The sequence below is a fragment of the Silurus aristotelis genome (genome assembly GCF_946808225.1).
Source record: "Silurus aristotelis genome assembly, chromosome: 14".
NCBI classification, from domain to species: domain Eukaryota; kingdom Metazoa; phylum Chordata; class Actinopteri; order Siluriformes; family Siluridae; genus Silurus; species Silurus aristotelis.
Window position 1 is genome coordinate 24,544,339 of NC_139587.1, and position 25,306 is coordinate 24,569,644.

General features: G+C 39.0%; 2 protein-coding genes across 9 annotated transcripts in view; one reads left to right on the plus strand and one right to left on the minus strand.

Annotated features, from left to right (window-relative positions):
- The window catches only part of dbx1b (developing brain homeobox 1b), a gene marked incomplete at its 5' end in the record, with an annotated part of 4,435 nt that extends 470 nt beyond the window's left edge, over window positions 1-3,965 (plus strand). Inside the window, 3 exons of the mRNA XM_083561145.1 lie at window positions 498-599; window positions 2,610-2,812; window positions 2,913-3,965. Coding sequence (XP_083417271.1) covers window positions 498-599; window positions 2,610-2,812; window positions 2,913-3,209 — 602 coding nt within the window. The 3' untranslated portion in view covers window positions 3,210-3,965. The remainder of the gene's footprint in view (window positions 1-497; window positions 600-2,609; window positions 2,813-2,912) is intronic.
- Window positions 3,966-5,011: 1,046 nt separating this feature from the next.
- Window positions 5,012-25,306, minus strand: part of nav2b (neuron navigator 2b) — a 148,387-nt gene continuing 128,092 nt past the window's right edge. For 7 of the 8 annotated variants that reach the window (XM_083560933.1, XM_083560932.1, XM_083560931.1 and 4 more), the window contains 18 exons: window positions 24,558-24,632; window positions 21,743-21,826; window positions 21,062-21,173; window positions 20,822-20,970; window positions 18,354-18,526; window positions 16,938-17,018; window positions 14,993-15,146; window positions 14,534-14,681; window positions 14,325-14,422; window positions 13,571-13,666; window positions 12,974-13,142; window positions 11,842-12,077; window positions 10,928-11,082; window positions 10,354-10,431; window positions 9,236-9,432; window positions 9,039-9,157; window positions 8,740-8,940; window positions 5,012-7,750 (listed from right to left, as the gene is read on the minus strand). In XM_083560933.1, the coding sequence (XP_083417059.1) occupies window positions 7,667-7,750; window positions 8,740-8,940; window positions 9,039-9,157; window positions 9,236-9,432; window positions 10,354-10,431; window positions 10,928-11,082; window positions 11,842-12,077; window positions 12,974-13,142; window positions 13,571-13,666; window positions 14,325-14,422; window positions 14,534-14,681; window positions 14,993-15,146; window positions 16,938-17,018; window positions 18,354-18,526; window positions 20,822-20,970; window positions 21,062-21,173; window positions 21,743-21,826; window positions 24,558-24,632 (2,409 nt within the window). In that variant the 3' untranslated portion in view covers window positions 5,012-7,666. The remainder of the gene's footprint in view (window positions 7,751-8,739; window positions 8,941-9,038; window positions 9,158-9,235; window positions 9,433-10,353; window positions 10,432-10,927; window positions 11,083-11,841; window positions 12,078-12,973; window positions 13,143-13,570; window positions 13,667-14,324; window positions 14,423-14,533; window positions 14,682-14,992; window positions 15,147-16,937; window positions 17,019-18,353; window positions 18,527-20,821; window positions 20,971-21,061; window positions 21,174-21,742; window positions 21,827-24,557; window positions 24,633-25,306) is intronic. The other variant, XM_083560929.1, reaches the window with a different exon arrangement.

Below are 25,306 nucleotides of genomic sequence, written 5' to 3' on the forward strand. Positions count from 1 at the left end.
TTTGTAGCTATAAATATATATGTATAGATATATAAATGTACATTTATGCATACAGATATGCAATACATGCTGATAAATTAAACAAATAAAATACACACCTTTTAATCACAAAATATTGGTAAAATATAGTTATATATTTATAGTATTATTCATATATATTATAGTAAAAAAAATTATGAATGCATTAATTAATTAGTAAATGTGCTACACAAAAAGGTATTTATTTTTGTATGCAAATAATAAAATTACACAATATACAGCTCAATAAGACAAAACGAACAAATAACGAAACTTGTATTATACGTTGATATATATTTTGTGGAAACTTGAGTAATTATTTACAGACAGATAAGAAAAAAAAATATTTGAAGAGATTAATTATATTAATAAATACGACTAATTCGCTGATTCATACAAAGAGAATTTTATTCAATTTAAAAACCATGCATTGTGCAGTAAATGTTGTGTATTAATGGCGATTATTTTGTGTTTAACAGCATCACCTCCACCTTTGCTGCATAGCATGAGCCCCAAACACTTTCCCTTCCCCTACTTTGAGGCATCATTCCATCCATTCATCAGAGCCGCTTATTTCCCTGGTGAGTAGCTGTTTTCCTTTCATTTATAAAATTTCTCTATCAGTGCATCTCATACAAATCCTTATTTAAAAACAAATTTCACAATAATATGCATATTATCATATTATTATAAAGCAATCAGGACATTTTTAAGCATTAACACAGCTCCTTGACAGCGTCCAAGTTTTGTAAGGGCCGCAATTGTGAAATCGTGTCTCGCCAATTTCCAAGGGCCTGTTTAGCAAAGTGCAGTGACTGCTGACATTTTGTCCTCCTGATCTACAAATTAGTCAGGATTTTCACGGTTCAAATTTAAGGCGGGTCCCTTCTCTTCATCACCGCCATTTTCCCACCGAGCCAAACGCAGATCACCCACAAAGCTTTTAGCACTGTGACCAATTAGGGCAGCTCCCTCTGGGAAGCCACACACACACTGACTCACACACACATACATGGTGTAACTAGAAGCTGTCAAACACTGACATGTTAAGCCTTAGCTGTGTGGTGGTATGCACATGTTCGGAGTTGATATCATAACGCCTGTAGGAAGATATATATTACCTCAGGATTTTCCGTCTTCTACGATATAAAGCTAATAAGATGTCGCACTCATACCTTGCGAGCTTCATGATCGTGATTCAGATGATATTTGATTGACGTGGGCTGTTTTTGTTTGGAAAAAAAGTTAATAAGTAGCGAGCATAGCCTTCGCTATACACTAGGTAGAACACTAGCCAAACAGAGTGGTGAGAGTTATTGATTACTCCATTTATTAACCATCAGCAAACCTGCGTTGCCCACCATGACACATTGGGTCAGATTTCCTTTAGCATCCCCCCTCAAACCCTCCAACACAGTATTTCCTTATGCAGTAATGCTGATGGCCATTTAACAGTCATGGTCTAATGCCCTATTTTTTCTATTCAAGGATCCAATCTCCTCACAAGGCCGCCTTCATAGGCCAATTAAGCTAACAATGAAAACAATGCTTGTAAAAATGGAGGCTAAAACCAAATTCGGTTGAGCCACAGAGCGAACAAGTCGCTTTGTCCGTCAGAAATTTGTCCTCAAACAAACTGATTAGTTTTTAAAAAACCCAACAAATAATTCAAGACTTGCTTAAAGTTCTTCTGAGGCACAAAAGATTAGCTTGAGATTTTTGCTTTGCTAGTCTCCCTTAAATTGATTAGCCATCTGCTAGCTATCTGCAAATGTTTATCAAGATATGAAGCAAGGTTAATAACACTAAGTATGTATAAGTACTATACATCAAGAAAATAGGCAAAAAAGAAAAATCCCTGGTTGTGACTGAAGCAGTTTTAGGCATTTGGTGTTACGGCTAGTTTTGTAGCCTGCGATTATTCATTTAACAAGTTACCAAGACAGCAAAAGTTAGCTGGATTCAGACTGTTTTAAATACATTCATAGTCCGGGTCTGCAAAGTAGCGGAAATGCAAAAAAATATAATCTAATTAAGGAATTCGGTTTATTCAGGACATTTAGGACCCAGTCTAATGAATGGTTTTTAAAAAAAGAACACAGCATTAGGCTTTTGTAGGTTGTACAATGTAGGTTTAGGTCTATATCACTTAGCCTATAGCTGATGCAAATAGACCTTTGAAAATAGGTTGGAATAGGCTGATATAAGGCTAAAATAAATCCCCACCATCAGTATTCTCCAAATGATCTTGGCATGCAATTGTGTTTAGTTTCGAAGTGTAAATCCCCTTTTTGTCGCCATAATATATGGCTTTAGTGGCCTGTCTTAAGCCTTTTTTCAGTTAGTTCATTACTACACAATTACCGTGCACGCTTCATTAGCGCTTTGTGTCCTCCACCGGAGGAGACTGAATAGCTACTCGGCCTTTTTTACCATACCAATGCTTTTGGGGAGCCAAGCAAATGTGCTAATTAGTTGCCTCGTTCCACTCAAATGGATCCCCTTCAATAAGGTTAGAGCAGGAAGAATTGACTTTGTATACATCTGCCTGTCTCTATCTGATGGACTCAATGATGCCTCTTTTTTAACAGCTTCAAACTCGGTGGTTCCTATACCGGGAACCTTCTCATGGCCACTTTCAGCAAGGGGGAAGCCGAGGAGAGGCATGCTGAGGCGGGCTGTGTTTTCAGACGTGCAACGCAAAGCTTTGGAAAAAATGTTTCAGAAGCAGAAGTACATCAGCAAACCGGACAGGAAGAAGCTAGCCGTGAAACTCGGCCTGAAAGACTCTCAGGTAGGTCCTACAAGAGATAAACGCTAGCGATCTAGCAAGCATTTTAAACCAACTTTGCTTGTTGTAATTCTTAATGATTTTTATTTTTTTTTTCTTGTAGGTCAAAATCTGGTTCCAAAACCGACGAATGAAATGGAGGAATTCCAAAGAGAGGGAACTTTTGTCCTCAGGTGGCTGTCGAGAACAAACTCTGCCAACAAAGACGAACCCTAACCCGGATCTCAGCGACGTCGGGATCAAGTACGAGAATCTTGAAAGGGACATGCCACACGGTGCATTCTACCATCCTCACATAGGCAAAGATCTTCAAAACGCTTCAGATTCACTCCTCAGGTCTCCGTCATACTCCAGCAAAAACTCGGACTCTTCAGATGATGAAGAAATTACCGTATCGTAGCCAGGAAACAAAAAAAAACAGACTGTGTGTCTAATCTTTAGTTCTCCAAATGGAAACGATCCTACTAAGGGGTTAGACTGAATCAAGCTGAGAGACATTCAACCTCTGTAGAAAGGTTTTGACACCCACCAGCAGAGGGTTTCATAAATATTATGCATCAGTATTAAAATTTCAGTGTTAAAGTGACACAAGATTTTTGACGATTATTTGTTGCTGGTTTGATTTACAATGCAGTTTATCGATTTTTTAAAATTTGTTTATTCCATCACAGAAACACATCCATGTTATTAATGAGGCAGCTATTAAGTAGCTACATTTCCACACTGAACAAACAAAGAAAAAATAATAATGAATATGCATGAAATATTCAGGCTACTGAATTAATGCCTTTGATTTGGCTGCGTTTTTGGCAGCCGTAACTTTTTGTATAATATATATTTTTTTTTTTTTACATATTTGGAACTATTTTGTATAAAGCATTTTATAGCTGAACAAGATTCATACCTTTTCCTGATGATTGCTTTTTTTTCCCTGTTTAGATTTTCCATGTTTAATCTAAACGATGTAGATCCTAAATGTATAACTTAAGTCATATATTATTTTGTATGCTGATGTTTGTAAGGATGAATTGTAAATACTTGGAGTGGGGCAAATATTTTTGCATATTAAAATCCAAAGGGAATAAGATTTGTTTTTTGTTTGTTTGTTTTGAACATCCCACAAATCACCTCAAGAACAGATGCAAATTAGAGTGCTATAATGTTTTTCACCCTGAGAATTAGGTTTTATGTAAAACAAAACAACAAGAAAAATAATAGAAAAAACGTTTACATTTTACACGTTTAAAAAAAAAATCAGCATTTCTATAAGTTTTAGGGCAAAAAAATTTAAAAAGGCAAAAAAAAAAAAAAAATAATAATATATTTATATATATATATATATATATATATATATATATATATATATATATATATATATATATATATTTTGCCTTTTTAAATTTTTTTAAAAATTAAAAAAAAAATTTGGCGCCCCCTAATGGGAGAAGCCGAAAGAACAAGAACATTTCATCACTTTCATGAGGAATATGTTTCTGCTGAGGGGGAATTTACCAGTCATGGACTAATGCCCCATAAGTCTGTAGTTAAAAAAAATAAACACACAAACAAAACTTGGTTTAGACATCGAGAGAATGAGTGTCAATGTCTGTCAGAAATGTGGACAAAAACTTCAAAAAATTAAGTAAAAAATAAATAAAGACTAGCTCAATCAAGTTTTAATTTATTTATTTTTAAATATAAGATTAGCTTGAAATAAGTTTGCTAGGCTCACTTAAATATATTAGCTGTCTGCTAGTTATCTGTGAATGTTTGTTAGCAAAAAAATACCTATCATTAAAGCTAAAAAAGACTGACTTGTTTCTCATGTCCTTTTTTATTTGAAACAAATTATACATCAGACTTTAGATAATCAGAATAAAGCCACTTTAAATCAGCGCTGAGCCCCAAAATGTTTCCCACAAGTTCGATCGGATTCTGATCATGATGCTAAATTAGATGTTAATCTAGAAATGGAGTTGTAGAACCACAAATCGCAGTATCAAAGCTGCCAAAATAAATAGTGTTACATAATATGTATAATCTTTCACTTGGAGATACGGCTGGAATTTTTATTTTTATCTTTTGAGCTGAAATTGAGTTTAGAATGATAGCGATTCCTCGACTAATCCTCATCCTACTGTATATCACACAAGCGTACTCTATTGTCCTGTAAGCTACAAATGACACCAAATAATCAACAGATGAGAGACATATGGTCTTTATTTTCCAGGAGCTAAAAAAAAAAAAAAAAAAAAAAGAAAAAACCTGAACAATCTGTACAAGGTGATAGAAAACTCATCTGTACATCATTAACTTTACAAAACTGTTAGAGAACATGGTCAATTTCTGGTACAAAGTTTCAAATGTACACACGTATCGTACAAATTTCCCAAAAGAAAAAAATACGAGCAATGTTTGAAAACAAAATGTGTCAGTGTTAGAATCCACAACTAGTAGAGAAAAATTGCATAGGGTCCTATGAATCCGACGGTCCGTCGAAAAAAGCTCCGTAATTCCGACGCTGAATGTCACACGAAGGCCCGAGGAAAAAAAATAAAAAAGCCTTCATTTCTGGAGCGAACAAAGTGCAGACGTTTAAACAAAAGCAGCGCAGAGGGCTCCTTTGAAACAGTGTTAAAAAAAAAAACGACAGCGGGATAATTCTCCCGATCGACCAACTAGACACGCCGGCACTCGGCTCTTGGAAAAGCAGATCACTCAGAGGACTTTAGATTAGGCAAAAGAGTACCAAAGACTACTGACTACTGAGTGTGTGTGTGTGTGTGTGTGTGTGTGTGTGTGTGTGTGTGTTATAAAAGTGCTTCTGTGTATGGACACATAAAACAAGAGGTCTTTTTAATCTCCTCTTTTGGCAATTCACATAATCAATTCCCCAATCACACTCTCCGTTCGAACAAAGGAGACTCTCGTGAAAACAGGCAGTCATCACCGTCTCGGAGAATTCGCTGAGATTAAGGGAGCGGTTCGTATTCTTTCAAAGTGCTTCTAGACCTGAAATAATGATACCATTTTCTACAGAACCTCAGATAAATTGACAAAATTAGACTCGTTCAACAATATGCAAGGTATATAAAGTATACAGTGAGTAAAAATTTGCTGATGAGTTGGTCATAAGAAGGCGGAGTAAAAGGAGGAGACAGGGTAGCTTTGATCTGAAATTCCGAACCGCTCCTTTAAAGCGTCGTGATTCGAAGAAATTCTGGAAGCTACAATGATTTGTGGTTTTCCAGCATGAAAATTCCAACACTTTGTTTGGCTGTATAACGGAGCACCAAGCTATTGTGATTTGACCTCACCAGATGTTCAAGAAACTCATTTCTCATGATGGATTTAATTTGAAACATGTTCCGCTTAAACACACCACTGTCAAAGTGTGAGGAAACATTTCCAGCATTTAAGATTCCTACTAGAAAAGTTGTAAGGCGTTAGGAAACATGAGCACCACCTACAGTACAATGTTCCTTAGTGTGCACGGAAGCTCCAAAGAGCCCACGTGATACAATTTCCTTGATTGTGCATGCACAAGATTAGTCAAGTCTGAACACGTGTTGAAAAAAAAAAAAGACCTTGAATATGCACCATGATGTCCTGAAATGTATTTCTGCTGAAAATTAAACCACACACTGCAGAAGCTGGAGCTCAGAGCAGCCTTGAGACACTGAACTGAGGAAAGAAACTTGTGCATGGTATATACTACATGTCCAAAGAAATTCAAGACATCCTGTGTTGATTTCTCCACCGTAACATTTCCGTGTCTAAAGATGAAATTCAACAATGAAATTTGTTGAGAACAATCCAGTATTGCTGTATACATCACGTGTAATTGATAGTAGTGGTTGCAGAACAAAGGCAAAATGCCCAACGCTTTTAAAACTCGCCGAAAAACATGAACATGAATCCAAGAATCCATGAATCTGAACAAAAATCCAAATGGATTGAATATGGAATACAAACTATAGATAAGCCTGAATTTTTTTCCTAGTAAACCGATGCCCTATACGGCCTTCATCTGCATACCGCAACCTGATTGGCTCGTAGAATTTGTGACGTAATAACGCTGCACGTTCTCATATTCCGTAAAGCATCGTGTAAAACTGATTGCTTTTGTTGCAATTTGACTTATCTGTTCACTCAAACGAATTCCTTGGAATTCCATTTGACGTCATTAAAATGATGTCATTATTACTACTACATTATTATAATTTGATTATAATCTCCTCTGTTACTTTTTGACGTCACGACTTAAATTTACGGTGCATTCGACAATCGCCTGTGTTGATCGGTGCGATCGATCAACACAGAGGCATTTTTCGATTGTTAAATATAAAACCCCATGACTATGCAGTTTCCAGTGGAAGAAAATGTGACTCGATTCGTACAGTTAGCTAGCACATGTGTTGCTAGCAAACGACAAACTTGGCGGTGTCTGAGATTTTCCTCCACTTTGCATGCCGAAAGCCATTCAACAAGACATATGTGGAGCGCGTGACAATTATGGTGGCTCGATTTCAAGCTAGCATGACGGCTAGTTACGAAGGCATGTATACTTTGTTCACAGGAAAAAAAACAAGGTGCTGCAAGTAATCACAAAGGTCATGTGATTAAACAATTAGATTCGTTACACAAAGTCAACAAGGCCAACCGTGTTAGCAACAAGTCTAATTGCTCCAGGCTTGTCATTTCTTTTTTTATGATCAATATCATTCCATCAGTGATTCTTCAGTTGTTGATGCCGTTACTAATAGTAAACTTTTCTCTTCACGGAAGAGTAAGACGTATTGCTTGGTTGATCACAGTATAGATTCGACCAATGAGATTTCAGAGATGTCCTCGCTGTCACAGTTGTTGCAGGGAGTCGCTGTCGTCGATCAGCGGGCCGGTGCAGTGAGCCGCCTCCTTTAGCCTCATTAGCATATTCATCTATGATGATAAGGAGATGTCAAAAGGTCAGGATTCAGGACTGTGTGGATTTGTGTTGTGTTGTGTTTTGGCCCCTAGAGGCCGCCATTGTTCCATCATGATATTTTCCCTTTGTATGATTACTGCCACCTGTGTCCCATTTCTTTTTTGTATTTTATTTAAATGTTGCTAAACCTTCCAGTCAAGTTGTTCAAAAATCCACAAATCCAATCCAAATCCCAAACGTTCTTTTGGTCTCTGAACGTTTGGGATTTGGATTGGATTTGTGGATTTTTATGTCTTTATTCTATTTTTGCATTTTTAGACCTAATAAAAACATTCGACTGTTTCTTACACTGGTAATCTGAGTTTAATTCTTGGCCCTGACACCAAAAGTCGTGCAATCATATTGCTGGTTTTATTCCACTTTATTAAAAACACATATGAAAGAAATGAGGGCGAGGATGGCAGGAGGATGGCAGAGTTACTGTTGCCACCCTGAAGTTTATTATTCTCCATTAACGGAGAACAAGAATATATATATATATATATATATATATATATATATATATATATATATATATATATATATATATATATATATATATATATATACATATATATATATATATATATTTTTAGGAACAATAATGCTGTAGCATCTACAATACAAAGATCATCTTTTCACCAAACTCTCTTCTTTATCTTACTTCTGATAATCAAGCCAAAACAAAATGAAATAAAAAATGTCCTAAAGAGTTTGAAAAATAAAAAGAAACAGATTTACCTTTAACTGTTACAAAGCTCTGACACTGAAAATGAAAAAGTAATAAATAAAAAAAACGTGATAGAACGATTTGTCTTTCTACTTTCTCTCTCACTCCTGCCTGTGCGAATGTTAGGAACCGGGTGATGTTGCTAAAAAATATGGTAACATTTCCCTGGAAATACACTGAGAAGTGTTACATAAATTGTAGACAATTTGATTAAAATGTGGGTTGCGGTCTCACCAGTGGGTCACATTCTGCCCCGTCCAGTGTGATCTCTGTGCCCTGTGTGCCAGGTTCACAGGGGAAGCTGTCAAAGCCCACGTCCTCACGCCGCAGTTGGAGCAAAGAAGGACACTGGAGTTGCTGAGGGCCGGGGGGCCAGGGGTAATTCTCCAACACCCAGAGAGATGGGTCCTCCCAGGCTGCCTTTCTACCATACAGCTACACCACACACACAAACACACACAAAATGTTACTTAAAATAAACACAAAATATCTGCAGTCACACAATAAGGTATAAATGTTTTGCGTGTTTGTACCTGCAGCCCCACACGAACAGCATCTAGCATGTAGGGAATGATGGAGTAGTTCCACAGGTCTGTAAACCACACTTGAGAACCCTCGACGTCCATAGGACAGGACAGGAAGAGGCGTGGCCCTGCAGAGGAAGAGGTTCCAGCTGAGTTTTTTTATTCAATACACTAGTCAGGATGTTACTGGTTGTAACTGAACTCACCGATGGTAACGTCAGAGGAGCTGTGTTTCTCCAGGAAGTGGTTGAGATGCTGCCAGACGCACGGGATCCACTCGATGATCTTCACCAGGTCAACGTTACGCGTGCGACTGCTGATCTCGGTTTCCAGAAGCTTCCGCTGCAGAAAACGGCCCAAGAAGCCTTTCACTGGTTCAGCGTGATTGGCGCAAAGTAACCATCTGAAACAGGAAGTTAAAACACCGTCATTTGAGAGCTGTGTACTTGCTACTACATTTACACCATCTGGCAGATGCCCTCATCCAGAGCAACATGCATATATATACAAGCGAGCAGTTAAGGGTTAAGGTCCTTGCTCAAGGTCCAGGAGTAGCAGCTTTGTGGTGCTGGGAATTCCTGAGCTTCTAATCAGACGTCCCACATCTTAGCCCACGGAGCTAAAACTTCTTTGGACTGACATACAGTTTACAAACCTTATAGTTCCTGTGTATTAAAAGGAATTGAAGATTCTTTTATAATTTATATAGTAAAACATAATGTTACGCACAAATCCAGTGGAATTGCTGACACTTTTAACAACAGTCTGTGTGTGTATTTAGTCTGAGTACTAAAGTATTATCCAGTGACCATAATCAAAAAAAAGTCTGAAATTTTTTATACAATCTTGTTAATTAAATAATTAATAATTAAATGAATTCATAATTCGGGCAAAGTGGGAGTTTACTTGTCACATGTACTTTTTACAGAACAGAGTAATTCATTTTTCAGCAATGTTAGAAAGTTGGGGTCAGAACGCAGGGTCAGACATGATACAGCGCCCCTGGATTATGGAGGGTTAAGGGCCATGCTCAAGGGCCCCAAGAGTGGCACCAGATTTTTACTTAGCTACCACTTCCCTTAGTGTATGCGACTGTAAGGTTTAAGATGAGTTAAAGATCTATACATCTATACATATATGCTCAGTGTATATTAACTTTTGGGTGTGCGTTACAACGCACCATATGAAAAGAGTAGCAGGACAGTGCCCTCTTGTGGAGAGTTTGAAAGATCGCTGAAATATTATACGGTGAGTAAAAAAATAAGAGAGAATTCAGGGTGTGTAATGTGTTTGTGGGCTTTTAAGTGCACTAAAGAAACCCTACCTGAAATTATGGTGAAATTGCAGATCCGGGGTGGACGTGGTTGACGACGTTTGGTTTATCGTGCAGATTATATAGGGGCTGTGAACACACAGAGACTGGTCATGATAATACATATTCAAAAAATATCATTTGTATAAATATCAAAATTTTATCATTTGTGTAGAAACCATGAGGAACAACATTCAGATGGGAACCAATCCTCATCTGGGTGGCACTGAGTTTTATGGGGAAAGTGGGCTAGTTATCAACAATGTAATTGTGGGATTAGGCTCAGTGAGAGGCAGCTTTACTGTTACCCTAAAGTATATCTTCTGACCAATCAGATTCCATTTTTCTTTAAAAAAAAGTGCAATGTTAAAAAGCCAACGATGATCTGTAGGATCTCAGTGTCCACCAACATGGTATGTGTTTGTTATAAAGTCAGCAGACACATTGTTTGTTTTGAAACTCCAAACTCATCACCACACTGCCAGTGTATACATATAGAGACCTACATGGTGTGTGTCAGTGGAGATATGTAGGTAAAATAGATATAATGCAGCGTGATCCAGTTTTTCTCCGTGAAGCTACTAACCAGCGTTGGTGTTTGCAGTTCAGCAGGCCATTGAAGATCTCGCTCAGGGAGCCGAGATGGTGCAGGTTTTCTATGACGACGACACGAGGAGCTTCTGCGGCCCGTGTGCTGCTGATGCACTGCTCAGTCAGGTTCGAAAGGTACTGCTTCAGCTCCTAAATAACATCATTTCACTGTTTACACCGATATTCAACTCTTCACAGAACTTCAGATCGGAAATCCTTCAAAACTGTGGTTAGAATTAGGGTTGCAAAGTGGTGGAAAATTTTAGGTCAATTCCCTGGAAACTTTCCACGGGAACTTTCTTTTGGGCATTTCCGAGTTGGAAACTTACGGGAATTTATATGAAATTATGGAAATTTATGGGAATTAATTAGAAATGTATATAATTATATAATTTATTTAAATGTAATTATATAAATTCTATAATTTAATTTATGCAAGTATAAATATAAACCTTTTGTTTGGTCATAAGCTGACACATGCAAACACAGATTTAAAACGACATTTTTGACTTTGATTTAATTGTTGGTATAGTTTTGTAGCACAATAGCTTACACACAGCACAAGGAAGTTTCAAACATAAATGTATGATATTTATGTAATTTACCTAAAATAATCGCCAAGATGAGTTTTTTCTGACATTATTTTGTGTGCAGGACTAAAGAAATGATGTGTTATGTTATGGAGGAATACATGGTGCATGTAAGGGGTGTAAATTCCCAGTTTATTTCCATTAATTCCTATGGAAAGTTTCTGGTCTGGAAAAGTCCTGGAATTTTCCAACCCTATTTAGGATGAACCCTTTGCATGGTGAAATACGCTGAATAAATATTTCTCACTATCGCATCAAATTAATTGGTTAGGTTCGGCTGCTGCAGCTACACGTGGATAAATTAAATTTGAAACTCCACCTTGCTGGACTTGTTGTCCACATTGAAAGATGTAATGAGCTGTTTGCTCAGTGAGGGTCCCTCCATCAGCACCATGTGCTCAGCCAGTCTCATAGCCAGGTAGCTCTTTCCGGTGCCTGAGGGTCCAGAAAGAACGATGCGCCGGTGCTCCTTGAGCTGGGACACGTAGCGATTTAGAATAGGCTTTGGGATGAGCGTTTCAAACACCAGCGCGTCCTCACTGTGCTCCTCGACACCTACAAAGCAACACAGATCCAAACACACAGATCCAAACTATAGTTCGGTAGTAATACATCTCTAAGGCATTGCAGAATTGTTCCCTCCCTTGAACTTTCCTATAGAAAACTTTGACCGGCAGGTGGTTTTATCTTCTTCCTCATGACATCTCAGGGAGTTTATATTTGAGGGACAAACTTACAATTTATTTCCACGCTGCTTTAAGACAATATCCATTGTTAAAAGCGCTACACACACACACACACACACACACACACACACACACACACACACACACACACACACACACACACATATATATATATATTTACACACACATGCCCAATTTGGTGTTGAACTGTAGGCAGGTAAATTCTTAATATTGGAAGGATGCCAATATGGTAGGCGGCACTGCTTGGCCCTTGAGTGAGGCCCTCAACACATAACTGTTCAGTTGTAAGTCGCTCTGAAAAAGGGCACCTACCAAATACTGTAAATGTGAGGATCCTTGAGCACAGAAAAGGCTTTTGGGCTTTATTTCAATAAATATAAATTCTACTTATAATAAATAATAAACTTATTTAATTCGGTACTCGTCACTTTATTGCAACTGAAAAATGTTTGGCTACTCGAATGCTCGGACTTCACGGTAAAACAAACGCATGAAGAGTTGCCAGTTCTGTTTTATGCTTTCTGAGCATTTTAAGCCTAAATCAAGGGTCCTAAAGTGTTTTCGAATGCTCCCACCTACATGTTCAGTCTGTACTCATCAGTTTTAGCATTCAGAGGTATTACTGTCTACTAAATAATGTCTTTTAAAATACATTTGTGTTGTAAAATCCTAGTACATGGCATGGATCCATGCAAAAAGAGGGCAAACAGGATCAGATCAAAATAATGCAGAAGTGCAGTTTACCTTTCAGGTGGACGGAAATGGTGTCACTGTTTCCCACCAGGTAGCCACAGGGCAGCAGCTCCGGCGTGTCGGCTTCGCTCGTGCGCCGAACGTCTCCGATACCGTAGCTGAGCACGCTGTCTGTGTTCAGGCCCAGCTGTGAGACCGGGTCCACGTGTATGATGTACTCCTGCAGGACACACACACACACATACACACACACAAACACACACACACATGTTTAGGGAATTCATTCATTCATTTATTTTCTCCCGCTTATCCGAAATTCGGGTCGCGGGGGCAGCAGTCTAAGCAGGCCCCCGCCTTTCGACTGCTGCTCAATCCTCACAGCACCGTCCCTTACGGTCCCTCCTGCAGGTGGTGAGCCCACGGGAAGGCGGCCCCACGTCACTCCGACGTCACGGACCTTGATATTTCCCTTGTAAAGGACCCCCGGAGCATAGAGGGTTAAGGGCCTTGCTCAAGGGCCCAAGAGGGGGGAATTTCCCTGAATATTATTTCATAGCACAAAACTATTGGATTCTTGATTCTGATTGGTCAAAAAGATCCACTGGTGTTTTTTGTTTAATTATGCTGAAGTTTTCTGTTTTACTGCACCTTGAAGAGACGTCGGATGACACCATCCAGAACTTCCCATTTGGTTTTATTGCTGACGCCAATGCATCCGATAAGGAAGTCGCGCCGTCTGCAGCCCTGCGAGGAGAAAAGACAGAAACACGGCTGAAACAGAAACAAGTGGGCTGCACACTACAACAGGTTCAGTTCCCATACTAATCTAATCTAATATTAATTATATAACAAGCAACAGTGCCAGAAACAGACTTTTCAAATAACATTTACTTCTTCATCTGGAATAATAAGATTGGATTTATTTCTGACCAATCACAGACTATAAATCTATAAGGGGATTAAATTCATGGCCGCTCTACAGGATTTGCTAGATGGTGGTGACAATTTTTTTACGAAGTAACATTTCGAGGAAGGATTTGGACCGTAATTACTATCAACCAGTGTTAGAACTGAGTCAAGTCGTACGGGGGGACCCCCCAAATCTATTCTTTCCTTGTCATGGGGGTTCCCTAATGCCTAATGGAGGGGTATATAATTATATTTTTTCACATTAATTGAGGCTTTTAATTCATGCTTTTAATTAGGCTTTAAAAAATGATTACAAAAAATGATCATTTCAATAAATGGTAATTGATCAGATGTTGAATGCAGTGGTTAAAAAGAGCTGCTGATGGCAAGCTCATTTAAAAAAGGTTTATACGAGTTAGTGTTTGGTTTCTTTGCTAAAGTTTAGAACAGAGCTGAAAGATTATGTCGACTAAAAAGACAAAAAATGTCTCACCTCTTTATGCTCCGGGTCTCTGTTCAGACTTACTACCACCTTTACGTGGTGTCCATCTTTACGAGAGCCGCCATCGCTGCTGTCCTCCAGCAGCATGTCTGAAAACACACACACACACACACACACACACACACACACACACGTAAAGTTTATTGTAATAAAACTTTTCAGGATCACATTATGTTTTGTGTGTGTGTGTGTGTGCATACCCAGGCTAGTGGACTCGGTCAGGCTCAACTGAGTGGACAATCCGTGGTTTGAAGGACACACAGATGGCTGTGATGTAGTTGTGCTGCAGCTCCCCCTACTGGGTGTTCTCAGACGCTCATTCTCCACTTTCAACTTCTCCATCTCGACCTGGACAAACAGGCAAAACGACTCAAAACACCACACTACACACTTAGAAAACATCTTAACGCACATATCATTATGTCAATTTGACTTTATTTAATTGGGGGAATGTTTATCAACATAGTGACAGTTGAGGCGACGTGTCATCACTGCTACACCTCCTGACGTGTCACATTCCTCTCAAATGACAAATTTGTCAATGCTGACAACATGTACGACCTCATAGTTTGTCTCTTGTATTGTATATATATATAAATGTTGTTTCATATTCTCTGTTTTCCTCTCTTGAAGTTCATATCGTAAGGAAGATGACTAACCTGCATGCAGTTCATGGACTCTCGGAGCTGGTCGAGCTGGTGGGCGGAGCTTAGAGCCTCCAGTCTGATGTCGGTCAGCTTCATCTCTTTATCACGCAGCTCACTGCGCAAATGCATGACCGCTTCCGTCTCACAGTCCGTACACTCGGAGATTCTGTATCACACACACACAAACGACAAAGATACATCACGGAAAAATACAAATCACAAATAATACTGTAGGTTCTGACTGTAGGTTCTCTCAACACACTGATGTTCCACATACTAGAGTTAGTAATCAATTGAAGGCAGATAATTAGTGCTTGTAATTATTCAAATCATCCAGATAGGACATTTATTAGTAGGTCAGTTGCACTTGTTACATTCTATTGAACAAATTGGGGTCCAAATTGAAAAAAAAAAAAAAAAAAACTAATGGTTTGACTTTACAAATAATAGAAAAAAAAAAAAAAGAAAAAAATATTACCAGGAAAAGATGAAAAACTATATATACTATTGTACAAAAGTTTATGGACACCTGACTATAAGATTCATACATCCTTTTCACCAACCCATTTCACATTTAGTCCCTATTCACTGGTATAATAACCTCCATTCTTCAGGGAAGATGTTTTCAAGTGTGCTTGTGGAGGTCGACCGATTGATCAGCCGGCCGATTGATCAGACGAAACTTTTTCTTTTTTTCATTTTTGATTGTGCTGCAAATTAGGCTGATCATTAGGCAGGCGCATCTGACACACCAAAGCAGGTACCAGCAGGTGTCAGTAGTCTGTATTTGGCATCCAAACAAGGAAAATGAAAGAGCTAGAACTGTAAATACATAAAGCGAGCAGCGTTTACCCCTGCGGTGATCATTACTAACGAATGCGTGTAGCTTCTTTAATTCTGTCTTCTATGTTGCAAAGACAAGAGCAAGAATGAAACAAGCGTGTTTCGTTTTCTTCCTCTTGTCAACCCTAACCCTAAGCTATTTAGCCACCTGGAGTTCTCTTTTGAAGAACTCTCATTTGGAGAGAGAGAAATGTTTGGAAAGATTGAATGAGAGTAAGATTTAAAACTGTATTGTTAGTGAGCCTTAAACCAGAATGGAAAGTCTTGTAATGTTCAATGAATGTTTCATTTAAGAAATTGTTGTATCATGTCTTATTAATTCAGTATTAGATTGTTTTAGATGAAGGGGGAAAAAAAGAAACTCGGCCACATATTGGCCAAAAAAAAACATATATCGGCCATCGACTGCCCTGATTTTGAAATATCGATATCGGCCAGAGAAAAACCTGTATCTGTCGACCTCTAGTGGAGATATAAGATTATTCAGCTACACGGGTGTTAGTTACTGATGGTACTGATGAAGCTGAGGTGAGGAGGCCTGGGCTGCAGTTGGTGTTCCAATTCATCCCAAAGGTGTTCAATAGGGTTGAAGCTCTATAGCAAAAGATTTTCCACATCATCATGGAGCTGGCTTTGTGCACATGGGCATTATCATGGTGGAACAGGTTCAGGTCTTCTAGTTCAAGTGAATGGAAAATGTAATTCAACCACATCCAACTTGTGGCAACAGTTTGGGGAAAAAGCATAAATGGCTGGGAATGTCAGGTGTCCCAATACTTTTGTCCATGTAGTGTATCATGTATTGCTGATATCTACCTCAATGACAGAAATCACATGACACCTGAAAAAACGTATGTAATACCACTGTTTTACCACAAGGGTTTTGCACGTTCAGACATTTAGCACTAATCAGTGTCATAATAAGGTCATGTCATCACACCAAAACAGGAGTCACATCTTAATGCTTTATAATGCAAGCTGGATGTGAAGTATATGCTGTGGCACCATACTGCAGCAGCTCTCTAGATTTATAAAAAAGCAGATTATGATCATTTTGTAATACATTTTTTTTTTACAATTGATTTATTGATTTTTTTGTTTTAGCATCTGTTACCGAGCCAGAGAGCCGGTCCTGATGGGAGCACTGTTACAACCCCATCCATTTCCATAAATGGAGAGCGACGAAAGAAGAGGACTACACACACAAACACACACACATTTGCAAGCACAACACAACAGTGAACATCTGAGACCACATTGATCAAGGACATTAAGATATACCGTCTTTAACTGTATTTTTATATCACTTTTCACCACCTTGCTGCATCTATATGTGAAATTTGTTCATTTGTGTATATCTTACACCAGTTTTTAATTCCTGTCCAATATTAGGGTTCCTCAGACTTATGGCCTGGTAATCCAGTCTCCTCCAAAAGTATTGGAACGGCAAATTTTTGCTATATGCTGAAAATATTTGGGTTCGATATGAAACAACGGAGCACACGTCAGATCAGAAGCTTTCATTTCCTGATATCTAAAATTCTCACATCATATTCATTATTCAACAGAAGGCTTATTCATTATTCATCATATTCGTTATTGACACGTTTTTCTCAGTTGCTTCGAAGCGTTTCTCAGTTCGGAAAAGAAATTCTAAAAACTACTCGTTTAACCTCCACATCACGTCGTCACTTGTGCACAAGTTGCGAATGCTTTGGTACATTCATTTAATCGATTGTGTACAAGTGTCTGCTGTTTTCTACATTTATCAATTGATCGAAATATATTATACTGGTTTCACCTGAATAGTTTTAACCCACAAATCATCTCAGCATCAGTTCATTGCATGTTTTTGTAAACGTGACTTAAATTGATGAAGTGTGCAGATGAACCCTTGAAATGTCAGTAATTAACAGAAATATATGGCATCAGAGAAACCAATGATCAACTAGTTCTCTAAAATATATCAAAAAAATGAACAACTAGGAAATGAATGAGCACAGTAAAAGGGGGAATCCTGTCCGGTCTCTTGCTAATCAAAATCTCACATACACTAATGTGTATGTTCATATTCATAGATGCCGTACAGAAGAAATTGAGCCCCGTTCGTTTTCAATCATTGTGATCCAAACCGTAGTTTATATCAGGAAATACTGAAACCGGGCTGCGCCATAATGACAACATGACTAAACATTTAGATGATCTTGTTTGTGAACAATGACAAAACGACTCGTCATACAGATGGCGAGACTGAGATGTTCGGATATTGAGAAATGATTCGAGAAATGCTCCGAAGCAACTGAGAAAATATATATAATAAATGTATCTCGAACAAAATGTCTTCAGACGTAGATAGAATTAACCTTGCTTTTGGAGGACGCGTTTTATGGCATCAAAGTTATTGAACCACTATACAACATGTTGTGGACCACTAGGGGGCACTAGTTTATACATAAAGTGAGTCATGAATCAAGTGGTGATAGTACACAGGTGCTGGAAATTTCAGGTACTAGTAAGGACAAAGACTTACAGTGAGTTAGAGTGTGAGTGTCGCAGCAGCGACGTCCCGGCGGAGTGGCAGCCGTACGGCAGTCTGGGTGATGAAGGCGCAGACGACTCGTCCATCTCCTCGACGTCTGAATGAGACGAGGCCGACTTTGGCGCCTTTTTCTTGCTGAAAGCCTGTTTGAAGGAGCTCCTTAACTGAAGGAAAGAAAAACAGGGCTCGTGCTGAAGGTGCGCTGATGTTCAGGAGGAACCATTCCTAATATTCCTAAACATAGGAGTTAAAAATAACCGCTACGCCTAAACAAGCGTAATTAATAAATCTGTTCATAGTGATGGATTTATTGCTTAATATTGGCTCTTTAAGCGTGTCAACATCGCCACACCCTGTAAATTCCTTCATGCTTTCATAGAAACTGGATTCAAAGGTCACACACAGGGGTCACAAACAGAAAAGACAAACTCGTGTGTGTTTACTCAAACTGCCCAAACTTGTCAGAATTACACAAAGCTCGACAGTGAGTAATCAGTCCTGATCAACATCTCAGTGCCATGAGTCAAATGCAAAAAAAAAAAACTCGCAAACCGTTCCGGTGAGACGTGAGCACAGAGAAAATGAGAAAAGTTTGCCACATTGACCTGGAGCCGTTAGGCGCTTATGTTATAATGGAAGAATGCATTGTGGGTGCATTTAATTATTATTTTTACATTGAAATAGGGTGAGATCAGAATCAACAACAGAGCTGCGATCCACAAAAATGCAAAACAGCCGAGTAAGGAGAACCAGGTTTACTTTAGGTAGTGTTTCTGTAGTAACTGTAACATATATCAACATGTAACTCTGTATATGTAACATAACACATTTTTTTGTATGGATTATTGTTTTATACAAGTTTTTTTATTTCTGGTTGCATCAGGATGTGTGTATAATAATAATAATAATATGTATAAAATATAAATGGATTGGAGAAGGAGTGTGCTGGTACCAGTACCGATCTTTAAGAATAAGGGAGATGTGCAGACCTGCAGTAACTACAGGGGAATTAAGTTGATCAGTCACACCATGAAGTTATGGGAAAGACTAGTGGAGGCCAGGCTGAAAGAAGAGGTGACCATCTGTGAGCAACAGTATGGTTTCATGCTGAGGAAGAGCACCATAGATGTGTTATTTGCTTTGAGAATGTTGATGAAGAAGTATAGAGAAGGACAGAAGGAATTGCATTGTGTATTTGTGGATTTAGAGAAAGCGTACGACAGAGTGCCGAGAGTGGAATTGTGGTATTGTATGAGGAGGTCAGGTGTGTCAGAGAAGTATGTGAGGGTGGTGCAGAACATGTATAAGGACAGTGTGACGGCAGTGAAGTGTGCAGTAGGAACGACAGACTGGTTCAAAGTAAAGGTTGGACTGCATCAAAGGTTGGATCGGCTCTGAGCCCTTTCCTGTTTGCAGAGGTTATGGATAGGTTGACAGACGAGGTCAGACAGGAGTCTCCGCAGACTTTGATGCTTGCGGATGATATTGTGATTTGTGGTGAGAGTAGGGAGCAGGTGGAGAAGAGCCTGGAGAGGTGGAGGTACACGCTGGAGAGAAGGGGAATGAAAGTCAGTAGGAGTAAGACAGAGTACATGTGTGTGAATGAGAGGGTGGGCAGTGGAGGGGTGCGGTTGCAGGGAGAAGAGGTGGAGAAGGTGGAGGAGTTCAGGTTCCTGGGGTCAACAGTGCAAAGTAATGGAGAGTGTGTTAGAGAAGTAAAGAAAAGAGTGCAGGCAGGGTGGAGTGGGTGGAGAAGAGTGATAGCAGGAGTGATTGTGATAGAAGAGTATCTGCAAGAGTGAAAGGGAAAGTTTATAGGACTGTGGTGAGACCTGCGATGTTGTATGGTTTAGAGACAGTGGCTTTGAGTAAAAGACAGGAGGTGGAGCTTGAGGTAGCAGAGCTGAAGATGTTGAGGTTTTCGTTGGGAGTGACGACGATGGACAGAATTAGAAAAAAGTTTATATGAGGTACAGCGCATGTAGGACGTTTTGGAGACAGGGTGAGGGAGGCGAGATTGAGATGGTTTGGACATGTGCAGAGGATGGACATGGGGTATATCAGTAGGAGAATGCTGAGGATAGCGCCGCCAGGAAGGAGGAAAAGAGGAAGGCCAAGGAGGAGGTTTATGGATGTGGTGAGGGAAGACATGCAGGTAGTTGGTTTGAAAGAGGCAGATGTAGAGGACAGGGGGTATGGAGACAGATGCTCTGCTGTGGAGCCCCCTAACAGGAGCAGCCTAAAAAGAAGAAGAAGAGTTACACCCTTGTGGCTGAATGATCTGAAATCTCCAAAAGCGCACTCTAAATACTAGTGGAATATCTTCCCAGAAGAGTGAAGGTTATTATAACAGCAAATATGGGATGTTTAAAAAACACGTACCAATCTTATGGTCAGGTGTCCACATACTGTCTGTGTGTGTAGGTGTACTGAATGGCACATGAATGATAAAAGCTCACCCAGTTCTTCCTCTTCTTCTTGCTGTTGGCGTCGAGCTCCAGGCTGGAGTGACTGGTGAGACTCGACACACTGTCAGACGATGGCTGGCGCTGAATCTGCAGATCTGCCGCTTCTGCTGCTGCTGAGAGAGAAGAACCGCTAGACGAGTCTAAAGTGAGAGATAATGAGAGAGAACGTTTAAGCAAAAAGAAATAATACTTCTTCAAGACAATCATAAGTGTTACAAAACTGGATTAAACCTTTGTTTGGGGTCACTGGGGTGTTAATGACTCCGCTAATGGCAGCCTGGGCGGCGATGTTCTGCTTCTTCAACAGCTCGATGGTCTTCCTCATTTCATTCAGCTCGGAGTCCTACACAAACACACCATACTTGACTTCAGCTTTATGCATGAGCACTACATGTTTTGTTACACATTTACGTTACACTATTACATTTACATCCATAGCTCTTGTTAAATGCCCTTATCCAAGACGACTTATATGGACATAGATGGACTTAAAATAAAAAATAAAAAAAACACACTTTAAATTATGATGCTAAAGGAAAATAATCACCAACAGAGTGGTTTGATGGCGTTTAAATTACTGTCAGTAACATCCAGCTGTTAAGTGTTTTATTCCTCCTATACTACAGCAATTATTCAAAGATTTTAAGTTTTACATTATTTAAATACATATATTTTTTTTTATCATATAACGTTTACATTTAATTTCACAAATCAGAAAATGTGTATGTTTGTGGTATCTTTTATCTTGTAAAAGCGGTAAACATTTTTTTCCTTTTTTGTTCAGAAACATTTCCATTGTGGAAATCCGAATCTTCACAGCTCGGTCACTGGAGACTCCTTCCACAAAACTCGAACTATACGTCCCAGAATCGCTAAGTGCTGTGCTACTCATAATTGTTAAAACACTGTTACCTTTTGTTCTGCTGTTGTTGTTAGGCTCTGCAATCGGATTGTCATGTTGCCCAAGCTCTGCTCGAACGCCGCCACCAGGTGAGCCTGAGTGCACACAGACACCACATTATTGTTATCACACTCAATACCATTCTCAAAGCCCATTATCAGGTCCGTCACACTTTTGGAACAACAAAACAACAACAACAACAACAACATCTTATCCCTCTCCTTAAAAAAAATGGAGTGTATTTGGCGACAGGAACATGCTGGAAAATGCAACCTTTTGTAACCTGCCTAAACAAGTATCAGCACACACTCACACACACTCTTCTTGCACAGAACATGGTGCCTTGTAATGAAAAGCCATAAGCTGTCAGCAAAATTACAGCATTGTGTATCTTTAAAATGGTCATACATTAATAAAAAGACATTCTGCATTTGTGCCTCTTTATTAGTAGCACTCCTGCATGCTGATAGTCCAGAAATAAGAGATGTTGTTAAGAGATATAGTGTCTTTGCTCTTATAATTCCCTCCACTCTTCTGGGAAGATGTTCCACTAGATTTTGGAGTGTGCTTATGGATATTTGTGTTCATCAGCCACAATCTATTTTAAAAGGCAGGTACTGATGTAGGTGAGGAGACCTGGGGTGCAGTCAGCGTTCACATTCATCCCAAAAGTGTTCAGTAGGACTGAGATCAGAGATCTATATCAGGACATTTAAGATCTTCCTCTCCAAATCATGTAAACCAGATCTTCAAAGAGCTCAGGGGCATTGCCATGCTGGAACAGGTTTGGGTTTCCAAGTTCAAGTGAATGAAAAGAACCACATATAGCAGGAAAGGTCAGGTGACCCAATTCTTTCTTTTCGGCTTCTCCCGTTAGGGGTCGCCACAGCGGATCCTCCGCACGTTTGATTTGGCACATGTTTTACGCTGGATGCCCTTCCTAACGCAACCCTCCCCAATTTATCCGGGCTTGGGACCGGCACTAAGAGTGGCTGGGGATGGTTCCCTGACCGGGAACCGAACCCGGGTCGCAGCGGTGGGAGCGCTGCATCTTAACCACTAGACCACCAGGGGACCCAATACTTTCGGAAATTATAGTGTGTGTGTGTGTGTGTGTGTGTGCGCGTGTGTGTGTGTGTGTGTATGTATGTGTATGTATGTGTGTGTGTATATATATATATATAAAACTGTTGTTGCAAAGTTGAAAGTAAACAATTTTATAGGATCTTTGAATGCAGTAGCATGAGCTTTTCCCTTAACTTGAACTAGGAGACCCAAACCTGTTCTAACCCGTTTTAAACACATTTCTTAACACATTGTCTCAATTCTTAATAAACATTAATCTCAAATGTAATCATAATCGGCGAAACAGGCGATGTTAACAACACGGCTCTGTCTTCTGCCCTTCATATGTTCCTCAAACTCTCATTCAACCGACTCTAGTCACAAAGAAACACAAAGGACAAAGTTGAACCAGCCAAAAGCCTAACCACCAAACAGTTCCTTGAACAGTTCAAACCTCATACTTTAAAGTAACAATGCATAATTGGATTATATTTATCGGTACATAATCACAAACAGAACGACGGTACAGGGTCGTCCATAGCCCAGACGTCTGGGAAAAAAAGGTTTTCATTTAAAGTTGGACCTAAGTAGGTTCAACCACTAGAAAATGAAAATAAATAATACCCTTCATGACTTTATTATAGTATGCATGTTTAAACGTAATGTGTATATAACCAGTGACGGTATTTAGTATAAAGATGAACACTAAAGTGAAGATAAATTTTACTGAGGCCCTCTAGTGGTTGTCTGAAGTAAAACTTTTAATCCTATTAATCGCTATGTACGTAAATGAAAAACAAGCCAAATCTGGATTCGCACCGGTGCATCGGCATTGATTTTAAAAAACACTGATACATCAGATACAAGTTTGTATTGTGATGCATCGCTTTTTAACATATTTGCACGTTTTATTTATATCTACATAATTATTAGCAGATGCACGTTTTTATTATTTACTTATTTAACTATTACAAACATGACCATAATAATTTGTGAGCATAATTTAATATGTAGATTGATTTCTCCTCGCTAAACTGTTTGTCAAGCGCGTTCTCTCGGCACCACTGCTGCCACAGTACGTGAATATGACGCATCACAACACTACGGGGGCCGAGGCGTGTCCTGAGAGTCATATAGAATACAGATTAACATGGCAGAGGTAGAGCTGCCATGTTTGAACTTAAACAACATCCACTGATTACTGTCTGTCTGTCTGTCTGTCTGTCTGTCTGTCTGTCTGTCTGTCTGTCTGTCTGTCTGTCTGTCTGTCTGTCTGTCTGTCTGTCTATCTATCTATCTATCTATCTATCTATCTATCTATCTATCTATCTATCTATCGAAATACAAGAATATTGTGTGTGTGTGTGTGTGTGTGTGTGTGTGTGTGTGTGTGTGTTATGCCCCAGATGACCTAAAGCAAACTCATACAGATCTCCACACTGCCAGACATGAGGCCTACAAGAAACACCAAGGTCATTGCATGTGCTTTCTCTCATCGCTCTTGGTGATAAAATGCATTTCAATGTTTACAACACTGGGCGGTGAGAAATAAAAATGTTTTCAGGAAAATAAATGTTTTGTCCTGGTGTCAAGATGGAGTCATGGGATTTACAAGTGATAAACCAGAGCCTTATTCTCTTCAATAACAGAGCGAATAACAGAATTTTACCACAAATCCCCAGAGTGTATTATGACATGACGGAGCAGTTTTAGGCGAATTTCTGCAAACTCTCATACATGCCTCGCAGTGTGTATACTCACGTTGGCACTTAGCTGAGTGGTGAGCGTTGACACTTTCTCCTGAGACGCCTCCAGCTCTCTCCTGAGCTTTCGGATCTGAACAAACACCGAATAAAATAACAATGAGTCACATATAAACAGCATCGTCATATATAAACAGACTGGAAACACTGTTTCCAGTCCTGTTCGTAGGAAACCCAAAGCTTTTTTGTGCGATTGAGATTATGAATCAGCAAAATCAGCAAACTTGAGCCATAAAGAGTTTATGTAGAAACACACTAAGAAAAAAAACTATTCTGACAAAAAAAACTTGTCTACTGTAAGTGTGTGTATGAGAGTGTATATTACAGGGAATTTTAGTTGTGGAAAAAAATGGGAGTAAAACATGGTATAATATAGTCATTGTATAAAATATACCATGTAAAATATAGTAAAACCTGAAAATAATCAATGACGAGGTAATGTGGTGCAACCTGATGAGTTACAGTAACCAAAGAACATGAATTACGTTCCTATTAATTCCCTGTAACAGCATTTCTCAGTGTTTTATTCTCTTTTTTTTTTTTTTTTTTTTTACCATTTTTGCCGATTCTATTTATTTATTTATTTATTTATTTATTTATTTATTTATTTATTTATTTATCAAAAAGGACATGTTGCACTTTTCCTGTTTGTAGTTAAACTTTTATTTACACTGATCAGGCATAACATTAGGACCACTTGTTTAATATTGTGTTGGTCCCCTTTTGCTGCTAAAACATTCCTGACCC